Source organism: Culex pipiens, chromosome 1, assembly GCF_016801865.2.
Source record: "Culex pipiens pallens isolate TS chromosome 1, TS_CPP_V2, whole genome shotgun sequence".
Taxonomy (NCBI): Eukaryota; Metazoa; Arthropoda; class Insecta; order Diptera; family Culicidae; genus Culex; species Culex pipiens.
Genome location: NC_068937.1, coordinates 34,353,662 through 34,364,656, shown reverse-complemented (window position 1 = coordinate 34,364,656; position 10,995 = coordinate 34,353,662). Strand labels below are relative to the sequence as shown.

Genomic DNA, 10,995 nt, shown 5'->3' with positions numbered 1-10,995 from the left:
ATCATCAAAAGCAGACTGCAAATTAAGTAATTTTCTTCAGAGCTCATACTGCCGTTCTACGCATAATTGTCCCATGTCATTTTTGGTCGATTCTGACTTTTGTTCATGTTTAGTTTTAGTTTGACGTGTACTTTTCGAAAAACACATAAAATCTATTACTTTGTTCAGAAACTCATTGAAAACAACATCAAGTCTGTTTGTCCCATCGTTGTACTTCTACGCATAATTGTCCCACCAAGAATTTTCTTTCACGAAATCATCAGTTTAACTAAGTATTGTGTCTTGATTACCTATAGTATAGCAAGAGGATTACAAATTAGTGCGATAACCTGCTTTCTGGGATGATTAGGGACTTATGGGGTGAATTGGGACCCACGGGACAATTATGCGTAGAAACATAAAAAACGGTCGAAAAACTTCAATCGCGTTTTTCTCAGTTGCACTTTTTTGAACATGGGACAATTATGCGTAGAACGGCAGCATAGTTCATGATTCAACAATTAAATTGAGTAGTTCCAACGAATCAACACCGGAAAAGTTCATTTTCCTAGTGCTACAGCACAAATTGAACGAGTTTCCCAAGAAGAACCTCTTGAAGTGTGTGATTTCGCTCTCGATTCAATCGAATTCAATTTCTTCCGGATCCTGTGTGAAGTGTAGCTGCCAAGTTTTGCACGTGTAATTGAATCAATAAGTGTTGGTAGTGAACAAAAAACAACCCAAGGAAGAGCAAGTGGAAATCTTCGACCGAAAGGACCTCAGCGGAAGAAAAAGGAACCTACACACTCCTGAACCATGTCGGCCTGGAACTACCATCCATCACTGTCGGAGGAGGAACGTGACGAGTAAGTAATGGGATTTTCTGGGGAGGTTTCTTCTTATTTTCTTGCGTTTTTGGTTATGTTTTACTGATTGGACTTTGGAGTTGTGCGGGGGTTTCTTCTGAAACAAAGTTTAATTAATTTCTCTGGAAATTTAGGTTAACCGAAATTGAATTTTAATGTATCAGCAGTATTCTCCAAATTTGAGTTTCCACTTATTTTCCGGCATTCTTCCGTTCGCTCAAACATGCATTATTCAAAAGGTCAAATCTCAAAAGGAAACGTTTATTTTTCGTTACCCTCTCCATCGTCATACAGTTTGCTTCAACACTGACTGCTGGAACACAAACAAAGCGAGTATAGGTTAAATTAGTCAAGCACAAAGAGCTTCAACGGGGTTCATTGTTTTACATGAATTACGCGTGTTTTTTTTTGTTAACCTTATGTCTCGTCGTTATCCTGGTTCTGCGGAGGAAAAAAATATACAATAAAATAAGGACCTGTTGAAATTGAATGGGGCAATGCACAATTAATTTAGAGCATATAATTATGTGCACGAAGGTCTCTGGAAGTTAAATCGATCAATTTGAGAAACGGAAACTCACCTCGCCAGTTTTGAACTCACCACAACTCTTTACACACATTTTACAGGACTTACAATTATTCACACCTGTTTGTCTGTGATGCACGATTCAATTAAAAAAAAAATCACGAAACCCAAAAAACTTCCCCGATATTTCAATTAAATTGCATAAATGATAACCTTACCTATCAAAAATTGGCGTTAAATTGCATTCCCCATTAAAATTTTGTTCTATCAAAACCGTGATGGCCGTGGCAATGAAGCGATCATCGGTCATGTTTTCGTAATTATAGTGATTATCTTGCCTCTGATGTTTTGTTTGGTTGTTTTTATTTTCAATGAGAGTTCTAGCACTGCTCTTCTCTGATTAGAAGCTGATTACGAAATTGCGTAGCGTCTGATGCTATTTACGTCATGATTTTTTTGAACTCTTTGTTCCTTATCTTTTTCTGTAACCTTTTTCCACTAAATAATTTAGCAGAAGTTTGTGAGAAATTTGATGTTTTGCAAAAAATGTCTTATAACTATTGCAAAATAAAGTGCATTTCAGTCAAAAATAAAAGCACATTAAAAATTTCCAGGTTATTACTCAAAAACAAGAAATATTTTTTAGATTGTTTCTCTGAGACTTTTAAATACAGTCCAGAATCGATTATACCGCATTTTCCATTCCTTTTATCATTGAAATGTTGAAATTTAGGCTTGTTATTTAAATTTTATCATTTTTACATTCTTGAATTTTTAAAATTTGTGGCATTTGAGCTTTTGATCTAAAATACTATAATTTAAAAAACTAAGTTTTTTTTTAAATACTCAGGTTTTTATTACATGCAACTTGAGAATTTAACAGCACAAAATTTTGTTTGAGTTTTCACAATATCTGCGGTCAAAATTGCTCAAGAATTTTATCTCTTAAATATTTTTTTTAAAACTTTTCCCCTAGAAATCAAGAAGCAAAGAAATGTAAAACTTACAATTGAAATTTTCATTGAACAAACTTGAACTTGATTGTAATCTACTTATACAAAGTTGTATATTTTTTGTACATAAAACCAATAATTGAACTTTAAGAATTTTACCAAATTTAGATTTTTGAGACAGTTTTGTACAGATTGGGAAAAGACGTACCACTTTTGGTATTTTTTTCCTTGCAATCATTGTTATTTTTCACTTTTTTGACAGAAATATAACTGCAATAATGGGTAAAACCCTGTAAAACCGCTTTCTTCGGCTCGTTGACGGTGACCTCGTTTTCACAACTGCTCAGGCTGGCGCTGGCGCTGATTCCTAAAAAGTTTAGGAACACCTTTAGCGACTCCGTCACGAGCCCCATCTCGGCCTCAACATTCCTCCAGAAACCAATTTGAAAGTGTTTCTGTAAACAAAGTAAACAATACTAAACTGAAATTCTAAAACACACACTACACTGTCTTTTTACTTACCTTCGATGCAGCTGATTGATTCATCTTGGAATTGTTGTGATTACGCAACGAAATATTAAAAAAACTTCGAAAAAAAAAAACAAAACCCAAAATTGTTTGTTGACTGCGAGTGCAAAGAAACTGTCTGCGTTTGAACTTTTTGTTCAGCTGTCAGACGACCAACAACGGAAAAGAGAGCGAGTAAGAAAGAGAGGCGGAGAGAAAAACAACAACAACAAAACCAAGCTAAAAACTGAAAGGTGGGAAATGGAAGTGGAGACATTAAATGTGTTTCCACATTTATCCGGATGTTATTCCCAACGAGTCTACAAGTTTGAAAATTTGGCAATTATGTCCAGAGTTGCCAGGTCAAAATTGAAAAAAAGTCTGGCCAAGTACCGAAACAAATCTGGAAAAATCTAGCAGACAAAAATCCTACAATAATGAATTAGGTTAGGGTTAGGGGAAGTAGGATATGAATTAGTTAAAAAGTTTGTGGATTTGTAAATTTTGGCTAAAATCAGCCAAAATGACGTACTTAATGGATGAAGCCTTACATGATAGACAAACTAAACCTCAACTTACCTTCAAAACCCTAAACTTGGTGCAACAAGGTAAGAAAATATAATCTATTCGGAATATTTCCCCACTGTAAACACCTTTATTAGAGACAAACACATCTCCAAACATGACCCCCAATTTGTCAATCATCCTCCGACGAGGTGTGAAAGATGATGATGATTCGCCCTCGATTACGGCTCAATCAACCGTTTCAATTTCCTTTTTCCGAGACGAGTTCGGTGGAATCTCCCGCCCAGCGGGATCTTCTCCATACAAAACGAAACCATTCAGGAGTGCGATTAATAATTGACACGGAGGGGGAATTATCCAATTGATTGCGTTCGGCGCAAACCTGCCGACATGTCACACGCAGTTCTTCTCTCTGGTAGTCCCATATTCCCTACAGTTCCCTACTGGGACTGTTCTCAGAAAGTGGCATCTCGACACCGATTGGAACGTGTCGCTCCACCGAGGTCCTACTGTAAGCGCTGTTTCTGGATTAGACAGGCAATATCGTCCCAGGTGGGTTTCGTTTACCGGAAGTATTTCTTGTGCAGTCCCTTCCCATCGCAGGTAACACCCTGGCCCTGGGGGTGCTAATACGTGATTTATCCTCGATTTGAAAGCCAAAGCTTTTGACGTTTATTGATTTTGTGCCGACTGAGGCGGGAGTCCGTCGGAGTTTAAAAATAACTCCGGCTTGAAGAAGGAAAAGGGGTTTCTCGAGAGGGTAAGGTAAACATTTCCAACTCGTTCAGATGCAAAATACCTGGGATCGGACCTGACCAGGATAGTGCAAGGTGGAATGTTAAAGTATCGGAAGACCCTTCGTGGGACGTGGGAAAAAGGATTATAACGGCTTAACGTTGATTGCATTTCGGCGAAGGATGTCCCACCTATGGAAGATTTTATTTATTTATTCGAGTAAAAGCGAATAACCTCAATTTTCTTAAATTTGCACGTTTCAACCCAAAATTTCAACTCTGCAACATTATCTGTAGCGCTTGTGCAACGTCTGTGCGACAAATCGAAACGGGCGCAACAAAATTGAATGTGTATTTGACGAGTGCGCTACCTTGCGGAAAATGTACGAACTAATTTCGTCGCCAGCATAGAATTTTACGATGTTTGCTGCTTTGCCTAACTTCAGTTTCTCACGCGTTTCATTCTCGGCGTGAGTAGCAGGATTTGAAGCAAAATAAAAGAAACATGAAAACCGCGTGGTTTGTTATGTTATGACTACTCATTTCTTCCCTCACACTTCTCTCTTATATTTGTGTTTCTCTTCTCCACTTGCAAGCGCGTTTATTTGGGTTTAGTTTGCAGGAATCGTGTTTTTGTTTCTGTTGACGTAGCCGCAGCTTCGTCAGCATCGGCTGATGTTTCGTCAAAGCGTCGTTTTTGAATAAACACTTTGCGATCCGTTTTTTTCTGTTAGATTTCTAAATTAAGTTTAATACGCCAATTGATTTTCCATTTTTGTTTAAGTCGCTTAATTTAGTACCGCCATCAGGGGTGAAATTGGGTCTGGGGGGTGAGATTGGGTCATACAAATTTCAGCATTTCCATTCCGAAAAATTAAAAAGTAATGAATGCAAACTAGTTTTGATCCCTTGATTTGATTTTCCTGCAAGATGTTTCTTGTGAGTTTTTCAATTCCTTCAAACATGACCCGTTGTTAAATGGAGAATCAGATTTTCAATATTTCAGTTTCATGAGTTGTCAAGATCTTCTGCTTTGGGAAGGTTTTGGAATAATTTTTTCAAGAGGAACAATTTTTAAAGAGTATTTTTTGAGACATTTATCACGTGACTTGAGCAGTTGTTTCCTTTTTTGCGAATAGGAAAATGTTTTAAATTTGTTTTTGAAAACTTTTGCATTGTTTGAAACTTGAGCAGTTCTTCACACAAATGGGAATAATCATCGGATTTTGGTCTTTCTTATAAAAGAAAAGTATATGATTTATTCTTACAACAAAAGAAATGTACAGAATTTGTTTAAATGCATGATTCTTAAAAACAAATTGAAAATGTTCTAATTTATACTCGAAGGTGAAATTTGTACGTGGAAAATCCAAAAAAGTTTAAGAAAAACTAGATTTTCTTACTGTTTGGTCTGCATGTTGCACTTCTTCCATCCAAATATTCCCAAAAGTGAGATTCTGATCGGAAATTTATTGCTCTACAACTTTGTACAACATACCAAAGCTGTAAAACTCGATCCTAAAAAGTTATTAGCGATTTAAAAATGACATTTCTGTATCAACAATTGCTTGATTGAAAAAAATCTGATGAAAATCTTGTGTAAAAATCTTATACAAAAAAAATCGATATACTCAAAAACAGGGTGGCTACTCAAGTCGGGAAATTGGGAAAGTCGGGAATTCGCCAAAATCCTCAAAAAATCTGGAAAAAGTCGGGAATTTGCAATTTTTTGTCAAAAGTCGGGAATATTAAGCATACTTGTATGGAAATTATAACTCTCTTGAATAATTTTGTAATATTTTATACAATTTTCGAATCGTATTCCTTTAATTCATTCTACTTTTCTTTAATAGTGACCTTTCTAGGTTGAAGTCACGTTGATAAAATAAACAACAACATTCTACTTTAGTGACTTACTTTACCCCTTCAGGCCTAAATTTTCAAAATATACAAGCCTTACCCGAAAAACTTCGTCTTTTCCTTTTTTCGTTTGTTGACGTTTTTAGCTTTTTCCTTGTTCAGCCTCCTATGATCAAAATTAGATTTTACGCAACTTTTTCCACACAATCTGCAGATTTTCCGGAATCGGTTTCAGAGTGGCCAAAGTGGAAATTTCTTGGCGTAAGAACCTTCCTTAGGCTTATACAAACCCAACGCAACAAAGAGCGCCTTGATCCGACGCTCCGTATTGAACTGATTCGCGTTCGAACAAAACCGTCGAAATTTTTTATATATATAGATTTACTAAGTTAATGATGGGAAAATGATTCTTTTTTCTTACGCTAGTTTAGGAAATTTCGATATTTGAGACATAACCCATAATGACCCAAAGGGTTAAATTTAAGGTTCCTTTCACTATTTCAATCTTTTTGAGAATAAAAAGGTTATTTAAGACATTAAAAATTCTTATAAATATTGGGTGCATTTGACACAGATTTTCATTAAATTATATTATCAATAATTTTAGTTTATCAAACAATATGTAACTAAAAACAGTAACAATGTTCAAAAAACTAATATAAAAATTGAGCCTAATTATAACAACTACCCAAGTAACATTTTTTTCCAGGAGATCTACAAGAACTCTTCAAGATAGCTACAGCATAGCAGTTTGGACCGCGGTAGGATAAAATTCTCTTCAAAGCTTCTTCAGGGGTTTGGAAGAGTACTTGAAGAGAGTTTTATCCTACCGCGGTCCAAACTGCTATGCTGTAGCTATCTTGAAGAGCTCTTGTAGAACTCCTGGAAAAAAATGTTACTTGGGCTATGGTCAGCGTAAAGTTATGATTCTCTTCATTTTGTCACATTGATTGATTATTAGAAAAGAGATTCTTTTTTGTAAGTATAAGTCAATTTATTGATTTAAAATAAAATTAAAAATCAAATTTTAAATTGAGTTATTTATAAATTCAAGCCATTACCAGTTGAAAAAAAGTATCAAAAACTATTCGTTTGCCAATTTTAGAAATAGGCATTGAAATAATAAGTACTGTTAAGCTTTCGGTTATTTTTCAATAACTAATTGCTTATGTTTCTTGTTTGAATCAAAACTTAAGTAATTTTTGGAAATTTATGTAAAATTTCGTTTTTTTCGAAAACTTTCAATAGCTTGGTTGTTTAAAAATTCATTTAGATTTTTCTTTTAGATTGTTGATATTTACTTTTTATAAAGAGTTTTTTGTTTGAAATCAGTTTTTATATTAGAAATGGCTATTATTTGAGCTTTTTAAAAAGTCGGGAAAAAGTTGGGAATTCGAAAATGGGATTTGAGTGGTCACCCTGTCAAAAATCAATTTATCATTTTGAAACAAATCCTTTTTGGATGTACTAAAGGATCAAAAACATCATCCTTGAGGAAGAAGTGATCGGGTAGACTTGACCCCCTTTTAAAAAATATTCTTAAAAATTATAAATTTATAATTTCAAGCATAATTTCTAAAACACTGAAAAAATGTATCACAAAATGCTTTCTACACATTTACAGATATGCTGCATTGTCCTTATATTTTGAAAATTTAAAAAGTTTTGTACATAAATAGAAGCAAAGAAAAAAGCATTTTTAATTTTTTTTTGGATAACATCTCTTTAAGACAAGCTACCCAATTCGAAAATTAAACAAATATGTTCGTTTTGTACAGTGAGTTTAAATCAATTCCACATAATTTTCTTGGTCATTGGGCATACAATATTTGGCAGTGTTGCCATTTTTCTGAAAATATCTACATTTTTGGAAAACATCGAAAACAATGGTGATTTTTTTTATTGTATTGTTGAAAGAAAATTTGATTCGAAATCAAAAAATACTGTTTGAAAAGTAAGGTTTAAATAAAACAGGAAAAAATAAGGTTGTTTGGTTATTATTCCAATCAACTTTCTAATGCTTTCTAAATTTTCAATGTTAAAAAATAACGTTTCGTGAAATTTATAATTTCAAAACTTTGAATTGTAGAGTTACATTTTAAAAGGGCGTAAGTTTTTTTTTTTTTGTAAAATTGTAAATGCTCTCTCAAAACACAACCAATCGGGTCGCAAAGAGATCTAGCTAGCCGGAGACCAACTACCGCCGCACACACCGGTCGGCGGTCCGTTTCCTTCACTCTCAAAACTAAATAAATAAAACAACGTGCCGACTAGAAGTTTGCTCGCTAGTCTTGCACGTACCGCTGAGTTGGACGGAAGTCGTCGCGTCGCGTTCGGTTTCTTGTCGATCGTCGGCTTTTTTTACATTTGAAAAAAGTTGTTTAAAAAGTGTTTGCGATCTTGGTGTAGATTTTTCTGTTCCGAAAAGTTCGTGTTACGTGAAAAGTGTTTTTTGTTTCTCGCTTCCTGGTTAAATCAAAGGTTGAAATAAATTTTTGATCACATTGAACAGTCAAATTCAAGTGAGAGGGTGTTCTAAAATTAGACTAGATTAAAAAAAAAAACAAAAAAAAATGTGAGAGCGTGGCAGTTTGTTTTCATGTTTAGCTAGCTAGTCTCTCGATTGGATGGCATGGTTACTTGCGGCTTAGTTTGTGTGTTTAGTCTAGTAAATTGTTTCCTCATTTATTACGCCCTTTTCAAAAACATCATCCCCGAGTCGTGAGCAATCAATAATCATGCAGATTGAAATCCTTTCTCGCAAACGCTGGATTATGCAACAAAATCAATTTTAAACACCGTCGTCGTGACACGTGCAAACATTTGCCGGTCTTGTTTTGCACGGCTATTTTTTTGGTGTCATTCTAGTGAAATTTTCTCACTGACATCGAAATCTGCAATAAAAGAGAGGAAGAGAGTCATCGACAACAGATGACAAAAAAGAGAGAGGATAACGAAATAGAAAATTGTGATCATTGATGCTTGTCCTGAGGGGTTTGTGACAGATCGGAAACGGGGACTTATGGGCACGAGACCAAAGTGATGATTTTATTCGTTTAATTTAATTTTATATAGACGAATCACGTTTCTAAAAGACAACGCAAGATTGTGCAACTCTAGTGCAACAAAACAAACATGATGCAATTTTTGTGCAACAAGTTTAAAAAATAAACAGATATTTTTATCAAGATCGACAACACGACTTTATCGATTTAATAAAGACAATTAGCTTCAAATTTCCAGAAAACTAGCCCAAAATAGCAAAAGAACAACCTTAAATCAATGAATCATTTGCCAAATTTCAACCTCTAAAATAGAAACGCAATAAATGGGGTGTGTTTGTTCACATTTTCCCACATAGCATGAACATGTGTGTGTGGCTGTCTTGGAATGACGAGCCCCCAAAAAGTGCCAACTCGTCGTCGACGACGACAAGAACCAGCAGCAGTCAGTGGGGTGGTGCAAAAGTCAACTTCTCGTGCGCGACCTATCGTGCCCCACCACACACTGACACATATCAAACGAACACATGTTTTTTTTTTAAATGTAGGTATTTTGCGCGCTCGTGATAACGTTGCCAAGTCAACAAATGAGTCGTCAACGGTGTTGCTGTTTTGTTGTTGTTGTGGGTATCTTTGAGGAAAATAAGGTTATTTTGGACTGGAATTTGAAACGTTGGCATTTTTTGGTTTGCAATAAACTTGTAACGGAAAATTTATCTTATTTTCAGTACTTTTTTGGTTAAGTAAGCAAATATAAACTGATTAGTTATAAATTATGCAATTGTATTGACAAAATACAAGTGGCATCACTGCATTCATATGTAAAAACAAGCAACACTGTCCTTGTCAAAAAATGTGTAAACTCTTTCATTTTTGATGTTCGGTAATTTGCAATTTAAAATGGTGATAGTCTGGAAATTCGGAAATCAACATTACAAAAAAACGTATTTATCATCAAAAAAGTTCAAAAAAGTTTGTACGAAAATGTTGTAACGAAAAGTATTCAACTTAAAAAAAGCTTGAGACAAGTCATTTACTAGGAAATTTATGTTGGATTTGTGCTTACTGTGTAGACAATTTTCACAATCTGAAAACATACCCTGAAAAGTTACAATAGCAAAAAAAAACAACAGATTTTAATACTAAGTATCAGGGCTATAGCTGATTTCTTATAAACATTACATTTCCTTGAAATTTAACAATGGCAACGAAAAATGTCAGAGTTTTTAAAACTGTTTTCAGTCAGTTAACAAAGTTTTTAAACCTTTCAAAATTTTATGAAAACTTTTTCTACAAGTACTTTGAACACTTCTACGCCAATGGACGGCTGTCATGGTGTTGAGATTCTGGTTCAGGTTAAATTGGTTCTACTCCTAAATATGAATTCCTAGGCAACTTGGGCTAAGACAATCATCACATCACATGGTGAAGTCCAGTCCGCCATCCGCTAAAATCACCGTCTCCTAGCGAAGCGAAGTACTTTGAACACTTCTATGCCTCGGTCAGTATGATTCCTTACCATTCCGTACGTATTTAATTCACTCTTCATTTTGCGGAAAAATCCCAAATTTAATTTACTCTTCATTTTGCGGAAAAAAAATCTCAAACCTATTAAAGTCACCCCCGCTATCACAGTCACCCCGTTTTACGGTATTTCACTAAAATTTACCTATTTTTTCGAGATATTTTAATATTTAATTATTTGGTCTGGTGAAAAACAAATGCACAAGCAAATCGAGCCAAACATTTCATTGGGGCACAAAACCAAAAAGTAAACATTCGGGATTATTCCACTATTCCATTCATTAGTGCACTCTTTACATGCCTTCCAAGAATTAGATTGATAGCAAACAATTTCTTATTGAAAAAATGAATAACACAAAAGGGCACATATCAATGTTTACTCAAAACCAACAAAAAAGTTCAAATGTGTTTTTTTATTTTTCGTTAGTTTTTCATAGTTGAGGAACTTTTGTGTTATAAGGTGAACTTTTCATACATTCTTAACACTAATTCACTTCAAAACAAAGTTTGGTATACTAG

At 34.7% G+C, this 10,995-nt stretch overlaps 1 protein-coding gene across 7 annotated transcripts in view; it reads left to right on the top strand.

Moving 5' to 3' along the window:
- Positions 1-521: 521 nt before the first annotated feature.
- The window catches only part of LOC120418112 (uridine phosphorylase 1), a 35,569-nt gene continuing 25,095 nt past the window's right edge, over positions 522-10,995 (top strand). For 5 of the 7 annotated variants that reach the window (XM_039580385.2, XM_052706838.1, XM_039580384.2 and 2 more), the window contains exon 1: positions 8,244-8,431. Coding sequence is in view for 1 of the 7 variants with exons in the window: in XM_039580386.2 (XP_039436320.1) it covers positions 796-845 (50 nt within the window). In the remaining 6 variants the exon portion in view is untranslated. Of the gene's footprint in view, positions 846-8,243; positions 8,432-8,456; positions 8,473-10,995 lie in introns of those variants that run through there. The other 2 variants (XM_039580386.2, XM_052706829.1) reach the window with 2 other exon arrangements.